The sequence below is a fragment of the Impatiens glandulifera genome, chromosome 2 (assembly GCF_907164915.1).
Source record: "Impatiens glandulifera chromosome 2, dImpGla2.1, whole genome shotgun sequence".
Taxonomy (NCBI): Eukaryota; Viridiplantae; Streptophyta; class Magnoliopsida; order Ericales; family Balsaminaceae; genus Impatiens; species Impatiens glandulifera.
Window position 1 is genome coordinate 5,144,487 of NC_061863.1, and position 26,080 is coordinate 5,170,566.

General features: G+C 30.5%; 1 protein-coding gene and 1 pseudogene across 1 annotated transcript; both read right to left on the reverse strand.

Annotated features, from left to right (window-relative positions):
- Positions 1 to 1,121: 1,121 nt before the first annotated feature.
- On the reverse strand, positions 1,122 to 3,322 carry LOC124924206 (annotated as a pseudogene).
- A 12,735-nt stretch (positions 3,323 to 16,057) lies between these two features.
- LOC124926904 (receptor-like protein kinase FERONIA) lies at positions 16,058 to 18,563 on the reverse strand. Its single transcript, XM_047467229.1, has one exon. It carries the CDS (start codon positions 18,515 to 18,517, stop codon positions 16,229 to 16,231), a length of 2,289 nt encoding a protein of 762 aa, XP_047323185.1. The 5' UTR covers positions 18,518 to 18,563; the 3' UTR covers positions 16,058 to 16,228.
- Positions 18,564 to 26,080: the final 7,517 nt, after the last annotated feature.

A 26,080-nucleotide genomic window follows, 5' to 3' on the forward strand; every position in this document is an offset into this window, starting at 1 on the left:
ATAAGAGTTTTGTTTGATATTTATAGTCTCAAATTGGTAGGACTTTTAAATGATATTTATAGTCATAAATTTTGAGAAATTAGAACTTCTGATTCCTTGTGTTGTGTCCAATTACGATCCTTACAACCTTAAAAAAAATGTAATAAAAAATATTGTCAAATTATCGATATTCATTCTACTTCTTATTTCATCTTATATTTTTTTTTATTTACAACTTAGACTAACTATTATAATATCTATTTATATTAGAATTTACAAAAATAATACAAAGGAATTAATTTGAATGGTAGATTTAAGTAGCAACTACAAGCATTTAGTGGTTGTTCGACGTTGATTTTTAATTTTATTTTCCATGTTTTTTAGTTAATATATGTGTTAACTTACATTCGTGCAAACGCACGAACTTTTTTCTAGTTTAATATAAGTCTTGTCTTGCGGTAACAATATTACAAATTTTATATTACAAGATCATATTTTATATCTCGTAATATATATATATATATATATATATATATATAAATTTATACTTAGAAAAGATTTGCAAGACAAACAAGGAAGGGAGAGACTAGGATTGGAAAAGATCCTTTATCACAAGAAATGAACTTTTGTTTTTAGGTATATAATCAAACATCAATCGAATTAAAAATCTCTTTCACAAACGTTATCATTCTTTTTTATAAAGATAAAATCGAAGACACCTATAAAATAAAAGTTAGTCATTTTATCCTTACAATTAACCTCTAACTCGTTTCTTTTTCTCCCTTTCTTCTCGAATCTAGATTGATTCCTTTGACAATTGGTTATCGAGAATTGGAAGGCACGCTAAGAAAAAAAATATAATAAGAATTAATAAAAATAATTGGATCCAAAGAAATGAAAATAAAATTGAAACAAAGTCACTATTCAACCCTTTCTCACCTTAAGAAATTAAGTCCATCAACCAATAAAGATTCAAGATCTTTTGTGACTTCAGCCATTGTAGGGCGTCTATTAGTCTCTTTATGCAAACATAGATTTGCAAGTTTAATGTACGACTCGAGAGAATCAGTTGGAATTTGTCCACTCAAACTTATATCAATTATTTCGTCAACATTTCCATTTTCGCAGCAGCGTTGAACCCACTAAACGAGGCTACATTGATGTTCGTCGTCGATTCTATTATCAATGACTGGCCTCCCACATAATGCTTCCCACAATACAACACCGAATGCATACACATCAGATTTCTTGGTTGATATTCGGGTCGAGAAGTAAGCTGGATCTAGGTAACCAAATGTTCCCAAAGGGTATAGCTTGTATCTCCTCCCATTTTGCATATACAAAAATCAGCAATTTTGGCCACCCAGTTCAGATCTAGCAAAATGTTTTCACTCTTGACATCTCGATGTATAACTTCTTGTTCACTATTGTTGTGCAAGTAGTCTAACCCGCGAGCAGCACCTAAACAAATATTGAGTCTTTCCTTCCAAGTTAGAGGAGTCATGTCTCTACGACCGTTACGTTTATTCTTGTGGAGATGGTCCGCCAGAGTTCCGCGTTCTATGTACTCATAAACAAGTATCATCTCACGACCATGAGTGCAGTATCCTATCAATGAAACAATGTGTTTGTGTCTAAGCTTGGAAAGGGTCTCAATTTCTGATATGAATTCTTTCTTTCCTTGCTTAGATTCAGAATCTAACCTCTTAATTGCAACTGTCATTTTACCTTTACCATTAATAACTTTAATAACCCCTTTGTAGACCTTACCAAAACCCCCATGTCCAATCTCTAATCCTTTGTCAAAGTTGTTGGTTGCGATTGCGATATCAGCAAATGAAAATCTACTACACAAATCATTGTCTACTAGAGATGGTTTTTTACTCCTAATTCTATCTTCACGTTCCAAAAGATAGTGAACATTGACAACACTAACTATGACCATAACTATAACCTGACTTGTATTTATTATCCACATTCTAAATTTATGATCTATTGTATCATGAGGATGGGGATGGGAGAGCACTGGATTCCTTCCAGCAAGATTGTCTTTGGGGTCACTAAGTTTGAAAACCTCAATCCCCTTAAGAATTGAGTCAATGAATTCAGTCGATTGCTCGTTGTTGCTTGGGTATAAAGCTACAATTAGATCTTTTTTGCCCATTATTCCGTCTTCTCTTAATGTCGTCAAGTAATCCTTATGGATAGCAACCCCAATCTCTCTGCCCCACTTGAGCAAGTCTCCTCTAGGCTCAACCATGTGATTGTTTATGAGAATACTGAACTGTTTCTGCCCAATCTCTTTCACGTCATAGTCGAGCTCACAAAAATGCAATCTAATTAGATATCTGAAACCCAAATCGACAGTTAATTTCCATGTAAAACTAACTCCTTCACCGTCTTGCAAATTTCGGTTCATTGACCAAGACGACTGATAAAGTCTTTGTGGTGCACCATCTTTAGATGTATTTGTATACTTGATCCGATTTGTGAAAGTGATGGGAAAAACACTCGATTCTATGATATGATTTGAATCATCCGTCCACTCCCTGAACATACTTGGGTCATGAAGAGATGAAAGTTTGATGCCACCAACGTTTAGCCGATATGCCATCTCCATTGCAGTGTCTTTGCCCAGGTGAAATCGAACCTTCTGCCCTGCAACGTATGCCCCTGCATCTGCATTTCCATCTCCCTCCATGGTGTAGTAAAGTCCAGGAGGCATGGGAACAACTTCAATTCCATTAACAAATGCAAATGTCTCATCCCAAGGGACGATTGCTTTTAAGGGGGAGAAAGTAATTGATAAGGGTATCCCGTCGTCAGGGACATAAAGGGTGAATTCTTTTACGATTGATTTCAGGCTACGAGAATCGACGGGTAGGAACGCAGTGAAATTGTTGAGGAGAGTATACGGACCTGATTTTACGGTGAAGAAAGCGGTTGAACTTTTGAAAGCAGAGTATGAAGCTGCTGGGTAGAAATGAAGGCGGATGAACTTGTAGCCGGAGCGGACATGGAAGGTGTAGGTGAAGGACGACTGAGAAGCTCGAGCTGTCATGTAAGGAGTGGGATCGAGAGATTGTGATCGGTGGTCATTGGAGGAAGATGGGGCCACTGATTTACTTGCAGGTCCATGAATAGAAATGATCGAAGCAGAATCAGTTTCTCCAACCCATTGTCTTCCGTCAATTGCCGTGGAGTTGTGGAGGAAACCGCAGTTGAGGGCGATCGCATGTTGTGGATCATCGTACTCAACAGCTGAGTTGTCGCCGGTTACCGATCCGAGGAGAAGGAGAAGAAGAAAGAAGGTGGTCGGAAAAGGTAACTGAGTAAACTTCATGGCTAGCTTAGCTTGGGGGGTTTTCCGTTGATCAATAGAGTTTCTAAGAAGGGCCAATATATGGTACGAAGACAGTCTCACAATTTGTCATTTATTATTAATTAAAAAATTGGGAATAATGAATAATATATAAATCATACATAGTGAAATCCTCCATGATAAGAAGGGTCAATATATGGTACAAATACAGTCTCACAATTTGTCATTTATTATTAATTAATTAATAATAATGGCGAATTTCTATTAAAAAAATTAGGGACTAATAAATATATATATAAAAATCATACATAGTGAAATCCTCCCTGAAAAGTTGTATCAGTATGACCTCAAATCATTACCCTTTTCAAGAAAAAACTAATAATGAATAGAGATATCCATGATTTGAGTTTATTGACTATACATATTCTATTAGAGTACCCTAGGTCAGGGTCTCCGTCTCCCTAAGTTATTTGGGGTTATTAAAGCCTAAATTACATTATGTGCAAGATGGAAGAATTATCAAACTACAATACTTCTTCTTACTAGAAAATATGAACAATCTATTCAAATGGATGAAAGTAGTCTTACAATCATAAATATTGCGATTCACATGAATAGATGATTTGCTTTATAAGATTTTGTGAAATACTAATATTAGTGTATCTTTTTTACATTTCTCATTGTTACCACAATTTCTACATGCAACGAACTATCTTTTTCGATTCAATGGGCGAAGATGTTATAATTTCTTCAAGTTCTTTTATAGGAACACTCAAAACAATATTATCCTCAATTTCAAACTAGGTCTCGAAGGAAAATAAACATATTCAAATTTTGGACCTAAATTCTCTTCGTCTAATTCTTAACTCCTTGAAGCTTCTAACTGCGCTAGACATTTTTTTTAGTTTTAGTTTGGAATAGGAAACTTATTATTACTACAATAGTTTTAAAAGAATATATATATTTTTTAAATTAAATATATATATATATATATATTTTTAAAAATAAATATAAAACATAAGTATCTTATTATAAATACTATTAATATAAATATAGAACACAACATATATTATTAAAACCTTTTAAATTACAAATATATACATAAACTCATCAAACAATTTATCTTACAGTTTTCAATCAAAATACTTTTAAAATTAACCAACTATATATAATTTTTTTTTAAATTAATTCTATTATATATATATACTTCTTTATTTTATTTTATAAGATTTTTAATTCTAAAAGTAGTTTGACTTTACCGGCATCTAAGTTCTTAATAAAATGAATAATATTGTTTATTGTTAAATATTAAATTGAATATTATGACCCAAAGGACATAAGTTTTAACGTTTCAACTATACCAACTATACCTTATTAAATATATTCTAGATAATGACCCTCAATTAAATGCTTTAATAATACTTCAACACTATTACAAACTCTAATACTATTGCAAGTTCATAAAGTTTGGAACCATAATACTTCAAATTTTTACCATTAAAAAAAATCAACATATAATAAAAAAACAAAATTTATTATAATATAAATAATAATTGTTTAAGTATTACGTTAAAAAAAATGAATATTCACTTTATCATTAAACATACTCGAAATACAATGAAATTAATTAACTATTTTTAAGTAATAATAAAAAAAAACTTAAAAATATTTACCACAAAAAATAAACTAACATAAATTATATGATAATTAAAATATTCTTTTTGATATACATATGTTATTTCAAAAGAAAAAATTACAAGTAAAACTAAAATTTAGTTGGATAAAAATATTTTTTTTATAAGGCAATATAATGTTTATGATACATTTATTTTTGTTTAAAATTACTCATTTTATATTTTTTAATTGATTCTTATACTTTATTTTTGTTTAAAATTATACCATAAACCAATATTATAAAACTATTAATTTATGCTGAAAATATGCACAAATTTCTCCTATAAGTGATATATCTATTTTTTTAAGTTCCTACAGTGGGCAAGATATTACCCTCATATTCAGATAACTTTTTTAAGTCCACTATTAAACGACGACGTATCTGATCTATTACATTTTCAGACAACGATGTTGAAGACTAAGTCGACGACGAGATTGTAACTCATAATTCATCTCTTTAATATTTAGATATTGTGTCATTGGTGTGTTTATATTGTGCCCCAAAATCATCTCTAATCAATAAAAAATATTGAGGTTAAATTAGATAAATATGCTCAATTATTATATAATTGAAATATAATTAATATGATAGAAGTTAAGAATGAATTGAGAATAAGAAAGAATGAAATTTTAAAGATAAAATGAGTTTGTTAGTCCAACCTAAATCTAAGAAACTCAAAATATTTGAAACTTTATGCGATCGATGATTTTAAATTAGTTATTAAGAGGATTCAAATTCGACAAAAAAAAAAAAAAGAAAAAATAAGAGTTGTTAATATATTGAATTAGGTTTTTTCATTTTGTACTGTTCTTGACTAAATTATCAAATCGAGCGTGGGCCAATTGGAATTTGGGATTGGTTCTGTAAAATTTTATAATTTGGGAACTTTTATTGATGTATGGAACAATATATAAGACTTTATCTAACTAATCATCAAATAATTTCATGTGATATGCTTATATGTAAAAATTAATATTTTTCACGTCATTAAATAATTGATAACTAACTTTCCTTTCTTTTTTAAACCCCCAACCCAATAAACTTAGATCCTCATGGCTTCAATTTTAGTTAATTTTAATATGTGACGATGAATGCATTTTAGTTGAGATTGAAGTCTTTCGTAGTTACAAAGATAGTTAATCATCGAATTTCATTATTAACAACTTAGCTTAATTTGTTGTTTTTTTTCTCGTTCATATATATATATATATATAATTTAGGTGTATTTTTTATTTAAAATTTTTTATTTTGTTTAAATTCAAAAAATATTTTCCAACGAATAATTATTATTTTTAAATATTTAACGAGGGACAGATCTAATCTATGTTAGGGAGTCCACCCGAATATATATATATATATATATATATATATATATATATATATATATATATATATATATATATATATATATATATATATATATATATATATATTACGCCATTCTTATTTTTGAATTTAATTCATTTTCTAATTTAAAAAATTGGCAAAATTTATGATTATCCATAATTTTTATGTTATTTTTTAAATTTATCCCATTTTTTATTTTTAAGCCCACCCTAACTCAATTTCCTAGATCAGTCCCTGACTATGGTGAAACAACAACTTAAAAGAAACTTTAAAATTACTCGTGAGTCTCGAGATCCATCTAGCTGATGGGAAAATGTATTCATTAAAACATAACGTTTTCTCAATTAACTAAGTATAAGAAATGAGCAAAATAGAATGAAATCAAAACGACAATGCAAAACAATTTTAGCGTAAAAAACCTCTCTTCATATTGAGAGTAAAACCACGGGACCAGTCAGACTACTTAACAATCCACTATCATCAACAATGTTACAAATAGGGGTTAACCTTAGATATAAACTAGAGTCACTAATCAATTGCATCAAGATCACACAACAATTGTGACAAATAACAACAAAGAGCAGAAAAAGTAAGATCAAACAACCTTATCAATTCTGCAATTTTGGTTTTCCTTCAACTAACTTAGAAGACTCAGAAAATAGATATTCACCATTTAGAACGTAGCCCTAGAAATAACCAACAAGCTGTCAACGTTTGAAGTTGATCAAACGGTGCAAACTTCGACAAACAAAAATCTTCTTCAGTTGCTACCTCAAACCCTTGAATTTGTTTTTGCTCTAATCTCTCTCTCTTGTTGTTTTCAAAACTCAGTTAACATTCTGAAAACTTAAATAAAAAATAATGTATCTTCACATTATATACTTTAGGCCTACATAAAGCTCACATCAATTTGGGTCTCTCCAACTAGGAGGACAAAACCCAACAAACTCCCCCGACCGACTAGTAGGAAGGAAATGTCAACCCAACAACTGAGTGACAAAACTCGAACTTGTTTCGTGACAACACATTTGTGATCAAATTTGATTCATTATCATCTTTTCTTTACAAGAAGTCTTTTACAACCAACCGAGCCTTATATATAGGCTATGAATTATGCTCATCTTGCTTCAATCGATAAAACCATTGATTTCTTAAAACATTATTGCCCTTGGGCAGTTTTGTTAGCTCGAAAGTGTTATTCACACGAAGAGATTGCATCTCATCCTCTATGGCATTCATCAATTCCTTTTTATTTCCACTTTCCAATGCTTCTTGAAAACTCTCAGGTTTTCAGCATCAGTGAAAAATACATACTCATCTGTTGGGTATCTAACTGAAGGACGTCTCTCTCGAGTAGACCGTCTTGGTTCATTAGAAAAAATTGAATCATCAACATTTTTATTCCCCTACTGATTGTCATATCCAACATTAACTTCACTGCTAAAATCAACATCAACAATATCATTAATATTTAAAGGATTACCAACATGTAAATCCATACCTTGATTTTACATTTTATCGTTTTTTGTGCTTATCAAGCTAGGAGCAACCGTAATTGAGTTTATTTCAGTCATCTCCTCATTTACTTGAGTGGGAACAACCTCGTCTACTTTGTCGATATCTTGAATGGTATCCTCCATTTATATAGCATCGCGAGTACGAATAAGCTTCTTATTAACTAGATCAAAAAACCGATATCCAAACTCATACAATCCATAGCTGACAAACACACACTTCTTAGTCTTATCTTCCAACTTTGACCTCTCATTGAGAGCATGCATATAAGTCATATACCCATATACTCGAAGATGATCATAAGAGACATTTTTACCACTCCGGTTTGGCACATCAAAGTTTATAAGAACACATGGTGTGAGATTTAACACATATACCACTATACTTAATGCTTCACCCCAAAAGTATTTTGACAACTTTGCTTGTGAAAGAACACATCTCACTCTTTCAATCAGTGTCATATTCATTCTTTCAACCACCCCATTTAACTATGGTGTTTTCGGAGGCGATTTTTGGTGACGAATACCCTATTGTCGACAATACTCATCAAAAGGTTCAATTTACTCTCCCCGTTATCTGTTCGGATACATTTCACCTTTTTCCACTTTCCCTCTCAATTGAGGCTTGAAACACTTTGAATGTGTTTAGCACTTGATCTTTCATCTTCAATGTATAGGCCCAAACCTTTTGCGAATAGTCATCAATGAAGGTTACAAAGTAGTATACACCACCAAGTGATCTTGATTTTAATGACCTACATACATCATAATGTACCAAGTCTAGTAATTCTGACTTTCTTTTCGATTCAGATGATCTAAATGACACTCGTCTTTATTTTTCAGCTAAACAATCTAAACATCTATTCAAGTGCACATTTGAAACCCCACATATCACATTCTTTTTAGCCAACATAATTAAGTTTTTCTCGCTAATATAAGTTAAATGTTTGTGCCACAATTCAGAAGAAGAATTAACTTCACAAGTGTTGATGTAATATTTAGATATTCCATAATAAATAATATACAGATTCGAAAGTTTCTTACATTTAACAATAACCATTTATCCCCTTTTAAACTTTCATTCACCGTCAGAAAAAGAATTATAGAATCTTTCATCATCCAATCTTCCAACTGATAAGAGATTGAAGCGAATATCAAGAATATGCTTAACCAGAACAAGAGTAGTGACATTGGTCATCTCCACACAAACATTACCAATTCCAACCACTTGAGTTAGACCAGAATTGCTCATACGAGCAATACTAAAATCATTAGACTTATATGTTGAGAAAAAATCTCGTCGTGATGTAGCATGAGTAGAAGCAACATTGTCTACAATCCATCTCATCATAAGACACATTAATATTCTCAACATCATTATAACAAACCGTAAGGAAATGATCAACAATAGCAACATCATCATGATTCTTACATTCTATGTGGTTGGAAGTAGTGAGTGTCTTCTGAGTTTTCTTCTTGTTCTCCTTCTACAATTAAAACAATTTGTTTTGCTATGTCCCTTGAGGCCACAATGATGACACTCAACATTTCCCACTTATTATAAACCCCACAATATTTGCTACGATTGCTTTCTCGCCATTTACATCTCCCTTGGATTCTGTAATCAAGACCTCTGATTGTAAAGAACAGTCTTGTGTCTTTCGTTTCATTTCTTCATTCAACACACTATTTTTTATTAAATCCATTGAGATAATACCATCTGGAGCAGAATTAGACAGAATTGTTCTAAAAGTCTCCCATGAATTAGACAAAGTACCAAGTAAACATAAGCCATGTATCTCGTCATCAAATTTGAGTTTCATCGCGTCCAATTGATTAATAATTCCCACAATAGTATTCAAATGATCAGTCATCGGAGAACTAACTTGATACCTTAAGGACATCAATTGCTTACCAAAAACAATTTATTATTACTTGTTTTTCTCTCATACAATTATTCAAGTTTAGTTCAAAGAGTACGAGCATAAGTAAAAGAAATCACATGGTTCAGAACATTATCATCAACCCATTGACGAATATAACCACATACTTGTCTGTGCAAAAAAAAATCAATCTTCCACATTTTTTCTGCAGACTTAGATTAAGAGACCACTGGCAAATGAAAACTTTTCACATATAGTAAATCTTCTATTTTAGCCTTCCAGATATTATAATTAGAGTCATTCAAACTCACCATTCTAGATGTGTTAGTCTCCATTATTATACTCAAATAAAACCAACCACTGATACCACTTTGATGGGAAAATGTATTTTTCAAAATAGAACACTTTCCTAATTAACAAAGTATAAGAAATGAGCAAAACAAAATGGAATCAAAACGACAATGCAAGACAAGTTTTAGCGTAAAAATCTCTCTTCATATTCAGAGTAAAATCTACGGAATCAGTCAGACCACTTAAATCCACTATCATCAACAAGGTTACAAATAGGAGTTCACTCTAGTTATAAACTAAAGTCACTAATCAATCGCAACTAGATCACACAATAATCTTGGCAAATAACAACAAAGAGCGAAAAGAATAAGATCAACGAACCTTATCAATTTCGCAATTTTGGTTTTCTTTCAACTAACTTAAAAGACATAGAAAATAGATCTTCATTGTTTAGAATGTAGCCCTAGAAATAACCAACAAGTTGTCAACGTTTGAAGTCGATCAAACAGTACAAACTCCGGCAAACGAAAATCTTCTCCAGCTGCTACCACAAACTTTTGAATCTCTCTCTTGTTGTTCTTAAAACCCAGTTAACCTTCTGATAACCTAAATGAAAAATAATGGCTCTTCACATTATATACTCTGGGCCTAAATAAAGCCCGCATCAACTTGTGTCTCTCCAACTAGGAGGACAAAACCCAACACCAACGATGGGATGACAACGTGTTTCCTAAAAAGAAAACCAGCGAAGAAGGTAAAATTTCATGAGCATAAAATGTTGGGGGTGAAACAACAATTGAAAAGAAACTCAGAGAATATGATTGCTGATATGATACGTGAGCAATCTTAAGAGACGAGACCAAATGAAGGCTCATAATTCATCCACCACTCTTGCACTCGTGGTAAAAAGTTGATCATGGCCAACCATTTATTCTCGAACCTGAAGGGACGACATGTCCTAGCCACCCCTCTACGCTCAAGCATGATAGGTCGATGGTCCGAACAACTCCAAGGAAGAACCATCTGGAAGATATTCGCCACTCTCTCCGAAAAATTAATTCACTAATGAGAAATTTGTCGATTCAGGACTGAACCAACACGTCTCTTCTATTACCTCTTTGAAACGTATACCACTCTACTCCCAACAACGGGTCAGCAAGCTCGAGATTATCGATAGTATTAGAGAACTCACTCATTATACTAGTTAGTCTTTTGGCCCTAGTTCTTTCAGACAAATCTCTTACCTCATTCATATCACTTGCAAAAATGATTGACAAATCCCATAAACTTGTGACTTTTTACAATTTATTAAGAAGCTGTGATTTTTCATTTTGTAACACCCACCCGTAAACCACCAGTATCACCCAACGAAAATTGTCACTCATATTCCTTAGTTGCACACTAAAAAAAATCTTTTCACCTCAACATCCAACTTCTCAAATAAATTATCATTCCAAGCCACCATAATTTTATTTTTATTTAGTTGTTAGAAATGTATTTTGTAAAGAAACTTTGTCAAATAGCAATAATGTTGAAGTATGATTAAAACATTTAATTGAAGGTCATTATCTAGAATATATTTAATAAGGTATAGTTGAAACTTTAAAACTTAGACCATTTATCATTTATGACGGGGAGCCCAAATAGGTAATATATATATATATATATATATATATATATATATATATATATATATATATATATATATATATATATATATATATATATATATATATATATATATATATATATATATATTATTTCTTTTTTTTTTATAGTTATAATATAAAATTAGAAAAAAAAACTCACTTAGACGTATATACTTGAACAACTAGCTCACTTAGACGTATATACTAATAAAAAGTCATTAAACGTACGTACTATCAAAAATTGGCTCATTTAGCATCTTTTAGTAAACCATGATTAATTTTTATTTTTTAATATATATTTAATAATTAAATATTAATATATTTTCTCTCTTTTTTTTCATTTATTACCCTTTATTTTTATCTTTTTTATAATTTTTTATTATTTCTATATGAGTATTTATTATTGATTATTTTAATTTTGTTATATATATATATACACACTTGAACATTCATTATTAATTATTTTAATTTTATATTTTTTTCTTCTTTTTTATATATTTTTTAATATATTTATATTAATTATTTTAAAATTGTTTGTTCTTAATAATTGAATAAAACAATGAAAATTTTTTCCACAATAAAAATCATTCAAAACAAAAATAAATTAATTAAGAATTAAAAATTGAATAATAATAAAAACTCATTCATCAAATACCAAAAAAGTTATAATCAAATATTAGACAAAACAATGCACCTTACTACTATAAGTCGTGAATAAAAATTAAATAAAAAATTATTGATTTTATTTATATTTATATTAAATTAAATATTACAGTAAAACATAAAATTCATACAAAAGTTGTTAAATTTTTTAAAAATAAGAATTTAAGAAATATAAGAAATAAAAACTAATAAAAAAAGGAAGATGACATATAAAAGAAAAATAAATATTAAAATAATAAAAAAAATTAAGAATAAAATAAATTATCTAGTTTAATTAATGAAAAAAAGTAGAGAGAAAATATATTAATATTTAATTAATAAATATATAAATTTAAAAATAAAAGTTAATCATGGTTACTATTTAAGTCAATATTTGATAGTACATATGTTTAAATAATCTTTTATTAATACATAGATATAAGTGAACTAGTTGTATTAATATATACGTCTAATGACCATTTTCCATAAAATTATTATATGTTTTAATATAATTTAAAACATAATAAATAAATATAAAATAAGAATAATTAGTTTTTAGCTTAGAATTAAAAATCTACTTATAGAATTAAAAATCTCATAAAATGAAAGAAAGAAATATATATAAAAAAATAATTTATATAGTCGGTTGGTTTAAAACATATAATTTTATTGAAAATTACAAAATAAATAACATTTATTTTATGAGTTTTTATAAATATATATTTGTAATTTAAAAAGTTCTAATAATATATGTTTTGTTCTTTATTTATATCAATAGTATTTATAATAATACTTAAAACAAATGTCAGGCTTAAAAAATTCAAGTAAATTATACCATTAATCTTCTGATTTTTTTTCCAGTTCAATTAGAATAGTATTACACTTTTCATTAAGTTTAATCCTTTTTTAAGAGAACTAACATAGTCAACATTTCGTTGCAAAAATTAATCAAATAAATTATGAAATTTTTTTATTATAATTTAAAAAATATATTTTGAATTTAAAATTAATAATCAATATCACATGTTTAAAAAAATATTTAATAATTATTTAATTAAATTAACAAATATTATATGATAAAAATTGATAATAAAATAGAAAAGTAAATTGCATAATTAAATAATTATAGTACATAAATAAATATTTTATCCCAATTTAAATGAATTTATAAAATTAATTTTTTAATATTTAAATTAACCATTTAAAATTAACATAAAAAAGAAATAAAAAATTGTTAACAAATTATACATTAAAAAATAGTTGCAATAAACTTATATTGTTCTTAAAAATGTCAAATTTTAAAATTGATAAATATTTATTTTACCTCATTCTTAATGATTTATTATTTTTTGTCAAATTTTTTAATTGATATTTTCAAATTATTATATACATTTGTCAAACTAATAGTAAAATAGAAATGAAATAATATAAAATGTACATCAAATTTAAGAAAGAATAACTTTATCCTACATTTCTTAATGATTTTCACTATTAATCATATTCGAATCACCGGTGGAATCGTTGTTGGCTAAGAACATAAATATATTACATTGATGTTGGTATATATCCAGAAATATTTTCACAGGGTTTAACGTTGTATTTTTTTGGCGATCAAATAAATGCATTTTCTAATTTAAATTTTATTCGGTAATTACATAAAAATACTAACAAACACAATTACAAAATACTAATAAGCACAATTACTAAATTATTCTTGTCCATGAGTCAGTACAAAAGAAAACAATTTTATTCTACGAGATTCTATTTGTTGAAAATATTGCAATATTGACTTATTTTCAATTGTTGAGAAAATATCTTTCTCAACATATACAACTAAACTACCATTCATCAATTTATCTTCCATTTGATTACGCAAATCAGTCTTCACGGTCTTTATTGCAGAAAAAACTCTTTCAACGGATGCAGTTGCAACTGGTAAAACTAAAGTCAATCGATAAACCAATGGAAAGACTATATGTCTTTTTGTTGTAACCAATTTTTGAGCAAGAATTCTCAAATCTTCAATTGAAGAAAATTGAGGATCATCCCACAAATTAAATAACTCCTGATGTCTTCATTACGAGTGAAGGTTGGACCATGGGAACTGTCGCATAGAAGGGACGAGGAGGAGTTGCAACCTTCTTCATAGACCGAATGGTCTTCTTTAAAGAAGACTTGCTTAAGTAAGCCCGAAGTTGTTGTTCCAAAAATAAATAATCACTGTCTGTGAAATCTTCGGGATAAAGTTTGGCAAGACGAATGAGTTTACGAATATCAAATTGGGAGAATGAATTTCTGGGATGAAGACATGATATGCAGCCAAATAATTCTGTATTAACTTCTGAAAAACAATTATTCATTTCTTGCATAATTAAGTCAACAACCTAGCATTAATTAATAAATAATAACTATTAATAGATAAAAAATAATAACTATTAATAGATAAAAAATAATTTTTATTATACCTGACAAAAGATTTCTACACGATAATGATGAAGATTAGTGATGAGTTCCCCTTTTCCTCTCCGCCTACCATTGCTATCAATTATCATATGCTCATTCATATCAAGTATTGAGATCGAGTGTAATTGACAAAAACTGTTAACTTGGTCCAAAATATCATGTCATTCATCTTCTCTAAATTTTTGTAATTGATTTTTCGAACTCGCAATCAATGACAATGGCTTGAACTATATTTTGATCTCCTCTTTGTAGGTAAAGTGACAACTCACTTGTAATTCCCAATAAATTTTTTATCAAATACAACACAAAAACAAATTCATAAAAAACTAACTATATAAAAAATATATGAAAATCTAATTTAATAGATTTCAGCCTAGTTTTATGAGAATATAAAAAAAATATAAATATAAATAGAACAAAAATAAAAAAAACGTGATAAACACATATTATCAAGTGAATAGACACTCGAGATTACGATTATATAATATTAATGCATATAAAAATAATATATCAAATTTTTTATTTAAATACCGAACCAAACTAATGAAACTATTTTAACTTGTTTATTAATATTAATTTATATTTTCTTATAAATTTTTGAAATATTTTAAAATTAAGAAATATAAAACACTATTATTATTTTAATTTTTATATTTTACCCTTATAAGTAATTTGTATTATTAATTATATTGAAAAAAATAAAAATAATAAAGAATAATTATTATATAAATATAATTTTAAAATAAATAATATTATTATATGATTTACATTATTTTATATATAATTTTTATACTTTATTTATATAAATAAATCTTATTTATATATTAATTAAAATTTATGTATTATTATAAATATTTGTATATTAGAAAATATTGTTAGTATAAAATAAAATATTAATAATTATTATTTTAATAAAATTATATATAAAATTAAAATAATATAATTATGAATTTTTTATAGATATAATTTATATTAGTTTTTATTATATTTTAAAATGACAGGTGAAAAAGAAAACCAATAGAACTAAGAGTTACATTACATGTCAGACATATATATTAAATATATATATTACGTAAACGTTGGTATATTCGTCTCTTCTTTATATGTGGATTCTTCTCCATCTCCTCTTTTATTATTATTTCATTATTTATTCTCATTGTCGATCCCTTCAAACTGAAAAGCATGCAAACAAAAATAATAAGAATTATTTTTAAAAAATTAAACCAAAAAAAATAAAATAAAATTGAACCAAAGTCACTAATAAGATATGTAAACTCTTTTCTCACCTTTTGAATTTGATTCCTTCAAAAAATAAAGAATTCAAATTCGTTGCCACTTCATCCATCGTAGGTCGTTTATTAATCTTTTTATGCAAACATAGGTTTGCCAGTTTAATGTACGACTTGAGAGAATCAGTTAAAATTTGTCCCCTCAAATTAGAATCAATTATTTCGTCAACCATTTCATTCTGGCAGCAGCGACTGAACCCACAAAACTAGGCTACGCTGTTTTTCGTTGTCAATTCTTTCATCAATGACCGGCCTCCCACATAATGTTTCCCACAACACAACACCAAACGCATACACATCGGATTTCTTGGTTAGCATTCGGGTCGAGGAGTACGCTGGATCTAGGTAACCGCAGGTTCCCTTTACATCAGTAGTGAAATGAGTATGACTTGTAGCTCCTCCAACTTTGCATATACCAAAATCAGCAATTTTGGTCACCCAGTTCAGATCCACCAAAATGTTGTCGCTCTTCACGTCTCGATGTATGACTTCTTGCTCACTATTGTTGTGCAAATATTCTAACCCGCGAGCAGCACCTAAACAGATACCAAGTCTTTCCTTCCAATTTAGAGGAGTCACAATTCCATTACCATTACGTTTATTCTTGTAGAGATGGTCCGCCAGAGTTCCATGTTCCATGTACTCATAAACAAGTATCATCTCACGGTAATCATTGCAGTATCCTACCAAAGAGACAAGGTGTTTATGTCTAAGTTTGGAAAGTGTCTCAATTTCTGATATGAATTCTTTCTCTCCTTGTTTAGATTCAGAATCTAACCTCTTAATTGCAACTGTCATTGTGACCATACTATTAATGACAGTGGTAATCCCTTTATATACCTTACCAAAACCCCCATGTCCAATTTCTAATTCTTCGTCAAAGTTGTTGGTTGCCAATGAGATCTCAGCAAATGAAAATCTACGACACAAATCTTCGTTTATTAAAGATGGGCTTTTACTCCAACTCTTTTCTTTCCATTCACGAAGTTGGTGAACAATAATGACAACTAGAAGTATGATCAAAATTATAATGTCATTTATACTTGTTGTGGGCATTCTAAATCTAGGCTTTGTTGAATCACAAGAATGGGATAGCACTGGATTTCCTCTATGCTGAGTTGAAGTATGAGGATGGGAGAGCAGAGGTTTCCCTCCTGCAAGATTGTCATTGAGGTCGCTAAGTTTGAAAACCTCAATTCCCTTAAGAACCGAGTCAACGAATTCAGATGACTGCACGTCGTTGCTTGGGTACAAAGCTACAACTAGATCTCTCTTGCCCATGATTCTGTCTCCTCTTAATGTCGTCATGTAATCCTTATGGATTGCAACCCCAATTTCACCGCCCCATTTGATCAAGTCTCCTCTAGGCTCAACTATTTGATTGTTTATGAGAATAATAAACTCTTTTTGCCCACTCTGTTTCATGTCATAGTCAAGCTCACAAAAATGCAATCTAATTAAATACCTGAAACCCAAATCGACAGGCAACTTCCATGTAAAACTAACTCCTTCACCATGTTGCGAATTTCGGTTCATTGACCAAGACGACTGGTAAAGTCTTTGCGGTGCACTATCTTTAGATGTTTTCCTCGTATACTTGATCCGATTTGTGGAAGTGATGGGAAAAACACTTGATTCTGTGATATGGTTTGAATCATCTGTCCACTCCCTGAACATACTTGGGTCATGAACAGATGAAAGTTTGATGCCACCAACGCTTAACCGATAGACTGTCTCCATTGCAGTGTCTTTGCCCAGGTGAAATCGACCCTTGTGCCCTGCAACGTATGCCCCTGCATCCCCATCTCCAACTCCATCCATGGTGTAGTAAAGTCCAGGAGGCATGGGAACAACTTCAATTCCATTAACAAATGCAAATGTCTCATCCGAAGGGATGGTTGCTCTTAAAGGGGAGAAAGTAATTGATAAGGGTTCATTGTCGTCGGGGACATAAAGGGTGAATTCTTTTACGATGGATTGCAGGCTACGAGAATCGACGGGTAGGGACGCAGTGAAATTGTTGAGGAGAGTATACGGACCTGATTTTACAGTGAAGAAGGCGGTTGACCATTTGAAAGCAGAGTATGAAGGTGGGTAGAAATGAAGGCGGATGAACTTGTAGCCGGAGCGGACATGGAAGGTGTAGGTGAAGGATGAGCGAGAAGCTCGAGCTGTCATGTAGGGAGTGCGATCGAGAGAATGTGATCGGTGGTAATCGGAGGAAGATGGGACCACTGATATACTTTCAGGTCCATGAAAAGAAATGATTGAATCAGAACCAGTTTCTCCAACCCATTTTCTGCCGTCAACTGCCGTGGAGTTGTGGAGGAAACCGCAGTTGAGGGCGATAGCATGTTGTGGATCATCGTACTCAACAGCTGAGTTGTCGCCGGTTATCGATCGGAGGAGCAGAAGAAAGAAGAAGGTGAAGGTATTGGAGAAATGTAATGGAGTCAACTTCATGGCTAGCTTGGGGTTTTCCGATCAAGGGAGTTTCTATGAATAGCCAATATATATGGTTCTCTCTTTCTATTAGTACAAAGACTGAGTCTATACAATTTGTCATTTATTATTAGTTAGTAAATAATATAATGGTGAATGAATTGGCTCTTTCTATTAAAAAAAAAAAAAGATAGGCATAACCAATAATATATTTTGACTTGAAAGTCTATTGGCTAAAGTATTCTATCAGCTACATACCAAATTAAAAAGAATAGATTGATAAAATTAAAAATTATTGTAAGAATATTTCAAAATTTTAGAAAACCCTTAAGGTGTGTTTGATAGCCCTGGAATTGGCATTGGAATTGGAATTGGAGGGTCCAATTCCAATTCTTATGTTTGTTAGACACTTTAATATTAAGAATTGGAATTGGAATTAGAATTCCAATGGAATTGGATATAGTGTAATTTGATAGTTCTCAATTCCTATCTTTTTAGGTCGGAATTGTAATTCCAAATTAACACGTTTTTCATGTTTTTGACATGTCTAACACGTTTTTCACACATTAAACACGTTTTTAACACGTTTTTTTACACGTTTAACATATTTTCATATTTTGGCACGTTTAACACGTTTTTGACACGTTTAATACGTTTTTGGCACGTTTAACACGTTTTTGACACATTTAACACGTTTTTCACGTTCTTGACACATCTAACACGTTTTTTACACGTTTAACATGATTTTCACGTTTTTAACACGTTTAACACGTTTTTGGCACGTTTAACACGTTTTGACACATTTAACACGTTTTTCACGTCCTTGACATGTTTAACACGTTTTTGACACATTTAACACGTTTTTCACGTCTTTGACACGTTTAACACATTTTTGACACGTTTAACATATTTTCACGTTTTTAACACGTTTAACACGTTTTTAACACGTTTGACACATTTTTTGTGTTTTGGCACATTTTGCACGTTTTGGCACGTTTAACAAGTTTTTCACATATTTAACACGTTTTTGACGCGTTTAACACGTTTTCACGTTTTTGACACATGTAACCCGTTTTTTTACGTTTTTGACATGTTTAACGCGTTTTCACGTTTTTGACACATTTAACACGTTTTTTTTTACGTTTTTGACACGTTTACCACAATTTTGACACATTTTACACGTTTTTCATGTTTTGGCACGTTTAACAAGTTTTTCACATATTTAACACGTTTTTGACACGTTTAACACGTTTTCACGTTTTTGACACATTTAACACATTTTTTTACGTTTTTGACACGTTTACCACATTTTTGACACGTTTTGGCACGTTTAACAAGTTTTTCACATGTTTAACACGTTTTTGACACGTTTTCACGTTTTTGACACATTTAACACATTTTTTACATTTTTGATACATTTAACATGTTTTCACGTTTTTAACACATTTAATACTTTTTTTACGTTTTTGACACGTTTACCACATTTTTGACATGTTTGACACGTTTTTCACGTTTTTCACGTTTTGGCATGTTTAACACATTTTTCACATGTTTGGAACGTTTAACACGTTTTTGACACGTTTTCATGTTTTTAACACGTTTAAAACGTTTTTAACACGTTGACACGTTTCACATGTTTTTTACGTTTTTGACACGTTTGACATATTTTTAACACATTTAACACGTTTAACACGTTTTAACACGTTTAACACGTGAAAAATATGAGAAACATGAAAAATGTGAAAAACGTGTTAAAACGTGTGTAAAGCGTGAAAACGTGAAAATCGTGTGAAAAACGTGTGAAAACGTGAAAAACGTGTTAAAACGTGAAAACGTTTGAAAACGTGGAAAACATGTTAAAACGTGTGAAAAACGTGAAAAACGTGAAAAACGTGAAAAACGTGAAAAATGTGTAAAACGTGTTAAAACGTGTGAAAAACATGAAAACGTGAAAAACGTGTGAATAATGTGTGAAAAACGTGAAAAACGTGAAAACGTATTAAAACGTGTAAAAAACGTGAAAAACGTGAAAACGTGTTAAAATGTGTGAAAACGTGAAAACGTGAAAACGTGTGAAAATCGTGTGAAAATGTGTGAAAAACGTGTGAAAAATGTGTGAAAAATGTGAAAACATGAAAAACGTGTGAAAAACGTGTTAAAACGTGTGAAAAACGTGAAAAACGTGAAAAACGTCTAAAACGTGAAAAACGTGTTAAAACATGTGAAAAACGTGAAAACATGAAAAACGTGTGAATAATGTGTGAAAACGTGAAAAACGTGTGAAAAACGTGAAAACGTGTAAAAATCGTGAAAACGTGTGAAAACGTGAAAAACGTGTGAAAAACGTGAAAAACATGTGAAAAACGTGAAAAGCGTTTGAAAAACGTGAAAAACGTGTGGAAAACGTGAAAAATGTGTTAAAACGTGTGAAAAACGTGAAAAATGTGTGAAAAATATGAAAAACGTGTTAAAACGTGTGAAAAACGTGAAAAACGTGTAAAAATGTGAAAAAATGTCAAAAACGTATTAAACGTGCCAAAACGTCCAAACATATTTTAAAAGTTAACATTTTGAACCGATGTTTTATTTTACAAACATTATAATTAGAATTGAATTGCAATTCTATCATTTTCCCAAACATAGGAATTGGAATTGAATTACAATTCTATCATTTTTCCAAACATAGGAATTGAATTGTAATTCAATGTCAATTCTCATGGAATTGGAATTAGAATTCCAATTCCAATTCCAATTCCCCATCATCAAACACACCCTTACTCTATAAACACAAATTTTTTATTTAAAAAAATTATACTATAAATTAAGACAGATTATTTAATAAATTAAAATGTATAGAAGCAAAATTATTTATTTAAGAATGGTTGACTTATTATAAAATCAAAATGAATTCTAATCAATATAAATTTTAGTCAACTCCTTCTATTATCTTCTTTAAGTTTTTGGTGCTCAGACGTTTACTAATATACCTTAACTTGAATGTTTTTGTTTGAACTTGTTTTTCTTTTGTTTTTTTAGTTTTAGTTCAACAACGTCTATATGATAAAAAATAAAAAATAAATAAAAAAGAGATTTTTTATGGGATAAATTAATAAAATGTTATTTTGTATTAAAATTAAAAAAAAAGTAAATATATTTTAATTAATTAAATGAATGACCTAGTAATTAGAATGATACTCATGAGATAAAGAAACAAAATTATAATTAAAAAAAAACTAATAAATTCCAAAAGAATTAAAGAAAAAACAAATCAATATAGACCTTACATGAGTATCATTATAAATTACCAAATTGAGTATTGAGACAATTGGAATTTGGACAACTTCATTAAGATGATAAAATATAAGGCAACTTGGACAAATAATTTAATAAGTGTCATTCATATTTAAAAAATAATATTTTTATTTCATTATAAATGACCCATAATTTTATTATTATTATTTATAAAAAAAAAACTCCGAACTATTCCTAAAAGATTGGTTTAGGTTCCAATTTTGTAAATAAAAACATGGAAACTTAAATTCTAATACTTAAAAAAATGTTTAAAAAGAAAAAATTAATAATAATAGGGAACAAAAATAATTCATCATTAATAATTTATATATTTCTCTACCTTAATAATTCTTCATCACTCTTTATCTATTCATTTATAAATATACAATATTTATATATTTTACAGTGAACTTATTTATTTATATATTTTTAGAAAATAATAATAAATAAATCAAATAACAAAAAATATAAATATATATATAGTTTTAAATATATATAATATTCTTAAAAATAATTTTAAAGAGAATGAATAAATCAAATAAAACATTATTGAAATAATTTGTAAATTAATATGATTATGTTTTGTAAAGGAAGATTGGAAATGAAAAAAAATAATCAGAATATGTACACTAATGATGTTTTGTAATACTTCATTAATATTAATAAGAAGGGAAAACTTTTATCTTTGAATTAGCAAGACTATGTTGTATAATGTCTTAATAGTTTTAATTTATTATGCTTTAGACAATAATTTTAAGAATGTCTGGATTGTCAGTTCGAGAGTTGTGGTTAATTTAGATATATATGTGAGAATAAATAGATATTTAAGTCGAATTCTGAGTTGAGCCGCTCATAAACTTTAAACGGTTAAAATTAAAATTAAAAATACTATAGGTATATTTCGAACGCGCAACCTAACAAAACAAATACAACTCTTTAACCAACTAAACTAATAACATTTTATATTTTAAATTCAACACCAAATTTAATGAACGTGGGACGTTGTAATAATATACTTTTATTCGTGTACATCGCACGGGGATCTTTCTAGTTATATTAAATTTAAAATGTATATATTCTTTTAAAATTATAAAAAATTGTATATATATATATAAATATATTAATAAATTTAGATATGTCTTAATGTATCGACTACAGAATAAGAACAATTAGATTGTATTGTTTGATTTTTTAAGAGTAAATGGTTAATTAAATGATATATTTTTTAATAATATTAATGTATGTTTTGTTTTATACTTATATTTCATTATTGTTTTTAATTAAGTATAATACAATTAACTATATTATTTTAATTTGAATCATTTTTATTATTAAAAATTATTTTTTTGATTTTTTAATAAATAAGATAGAATCAATTATTGAACACAAAATAAATAATTTAAAAAATATATTTTTTTCAATGTCTTTATATTTATATATATAATTTAAAATGTATATATTCTTTTAAAATTATAAAAAGTTATATAGTATCAAAAATATATATATATATATATATATATATATATATATATATATATATAATTTTAAAATCATATTAATAATTTTAAAAAATATTATAATAAAATAATGAATAAAGAGAAATTATTAAATATTTTTTTAATGATAAAAATTAAAAAATAAATAAATGATTAAATGGGTTCAATTTAAAATTCAATAGAAAATGTTAGGTTTCTATTTCTAGACTTGTCCAATGTCACTCCGTACCCAAAATTTTCACTCTAGCTAACTAATGACTATCACTAGTCCTTAAAAATATATAGAACGGTCATGCTCGTTTCTGCAAGTTTATAGTTAATGACAATTTAACTATTACGGCCCTAAATAGCTGGCCTCTGTCTTGGCTTGATTGTGGAGGGTCAGAACCGAGAGATGCCTAAAAAGAGCCGCGGGTGTGCGGCAGGGCACTAAAAATGAGAAGTGCTAAGTAACCAAGATTCTGTTGGGGCGTGAGTTTGAATACAAGGACCGAGAGATGGATGTTAGCATACGTGTTTGTCTTGGCATGATGTGGAGTGTCGAGACCGAGCCTGAGTGTGTCGTGTGCGTGCGACCTAGGTGCAAAAGAGTGACAACGGTCAGCGCATTGAGAGTGCGTGCATAGAATGCGGAAAATACGGAGTCGACCGATGACGGTTAGGGGAGGACCGAGGGCGATCAGACGAGGGACCCTGAAATGTCGGCATGATGAGTTGTGGACCCGGAAATATCGGAATGATAGGTTGAGAACCGGAAAAGTCGGCATGATGGACCGAGGTGGGGGATAAAGTCAGCAGCAGCTGGGTCCGAGGGAAAACGTGGGTGTAGTGGACGGTTACAGTCCACTACTTGCAGTTATACCCACGTCCAGAAGCTTGTGGCGCAACTAGACCAAGGAAGACCGCGAGACTAGATAGTGAGCAGTTAAAGACCCATTATTGGCAGTTGAGACCCACGATTCAGCACCCACGGTCGAGTAGTTAGACCCCACATCCTGAATTAGTTATTTTCTTAGGCAGATGTTATTTCTTTGGCTATAAATATAACACTTGAGCTGCACAAAGACGGTTGGTTGAGTTTTGGTAGAAAAATACCCACAGCTAGTGAGAGTCCTTTTTGTGTGCAGCCAAGTGAGTTTATAGTCTCTTTGTAATTGTTATTTGTGAGCGAAATAAAATTATAAAGTTAGACGTGGCTCGTAATTCTGTGTGCTTCTACTTTCCTACATACTTATTTACTATTGTGTGTAAGTGTTTATTTCTAAGCGAGAAGTAAACTTCGGTGTTGAGTTTGGCTGATTGTTTTGGTGTGCGAAACAAGCCGCACAAGGGCGAAAAAGTTAGTAAAAATTCGTTGCGTTATTTGCCCCTGTGACAGATGGTATTAGAGCCCCATTTGTGATATCTATCAAACATGGCAGAACGAAGAGAAACCAAAAGTCTTATTTTGGAGATGAAACCAAGACTGAGGCGCTTGGAGGCGTTGGTGGGAGCCCTAAACGCTGGAGACGACGCTTCCATATTTGTTCAGATCAACGACTTAAACACAGAATGGTTGTCTACTCGAAACTCCATTGCTGAAGTTTCAAAGTCGATTGGTCAGAGGGCGTTGGTAACTGAAGTGGACCTAGAGTCCAGACTAGAGCATTTGGTAACGGAAGAGGACTTAGAGTCTAGACTGGAGCACTTTGAGACTGAAATCAAGCTCTTGAAGGGAGTTGCTGAAGCTTCAAAGTCGGTTGGCCAGAGAGTGTTGGTAACTGAAGGGGACTTTGAGTCCAGGTTGGAGCACTTTGACATGGAAATCAGACTCTTGAAGAGAGTTGTTGACAGCAGCCATGCCACAACCCCTGTTTCTTCATCTCGTTTCAAAGTACCGGAACCAAAACTCTTTGGTGGCGTGAGAAGTGCCAAAGAATTAGAGAACTTTCTGTGGGATATGGAAACTTATTTCGCAGCAGCGAAGATCCCTGAAGAGGAAAGAATCTCGATCACAAGTATGTACCTTGCGGGGGATGTGAAGCTGTGGTGGAGAGCGCGCTTATCAGATGATGTGAGTGCGAATCGAGCTAAGATTGACTCGTGGGAAATCATAAAGCGTGAACTGAAGGAACAGTTTTTGCCTCGAAACTCGTTTTGGAGGGCGAGAGAAGCCCTTCAAAACTTGAAACATGCTAGTTCGACCATAGATTATATGAGAGATTTTACCTCCCTAATGTTGGATGTGAAGGACATGTCCGAAGAAGATAAATTGTTCAACTTTTTATCTGGTTTGCAACCTTGGGCGCAACCGAACTAAGGAGGCAAGACGTGAAGAACTTTCCCTTCGTCATTCCTGCGGCTGATCGCTTTGTGGACTTCAAAGCAATCGGGGGAGAGAATCATGATGATAAGAAGCACACTCAAAGGGACAAGGGGAAGGCTAAATCTTATGAAATAGAGGCAGCCAAGTCCGAGGGATCTAGTAACAAGAAGGAAACAAAAGGGAGTTTTGTTGTCAAGGACCGTGCCAACCAAGGGTATTTTATTTGTGAAGGAGACCACCGCATGAAAGATTGTCCTAAGCATGCAAGGGTAGTAACACTCTTGGCCGAGAAAGAGGAGGAGCCTAACGAAGAATCTCCTGTAAGGGTGACTCCGATGCAGCTATTGAGTGCTTTGCATGCGAAGAAATCATTTCCAGGAATGGGATTGATGTTTGTGAAAGTCTGCATCAATGATAGAGAGGTGATGGCGTTGGTTGATTTGGGGGCCACACATAACTTTGTTGTAGACCGAGAGATTTAGAAGCTGGGAT

What these genes read in the sequence shown, in the direction of transcription:
- LOC124926904 (XM_047467229.1), bottom strand. Translation starts at nt 18,517, where the DNA reads ATGAAGTTGACTCCATTACATTTCTCCAATACCTTCACCTTCTTCTTT.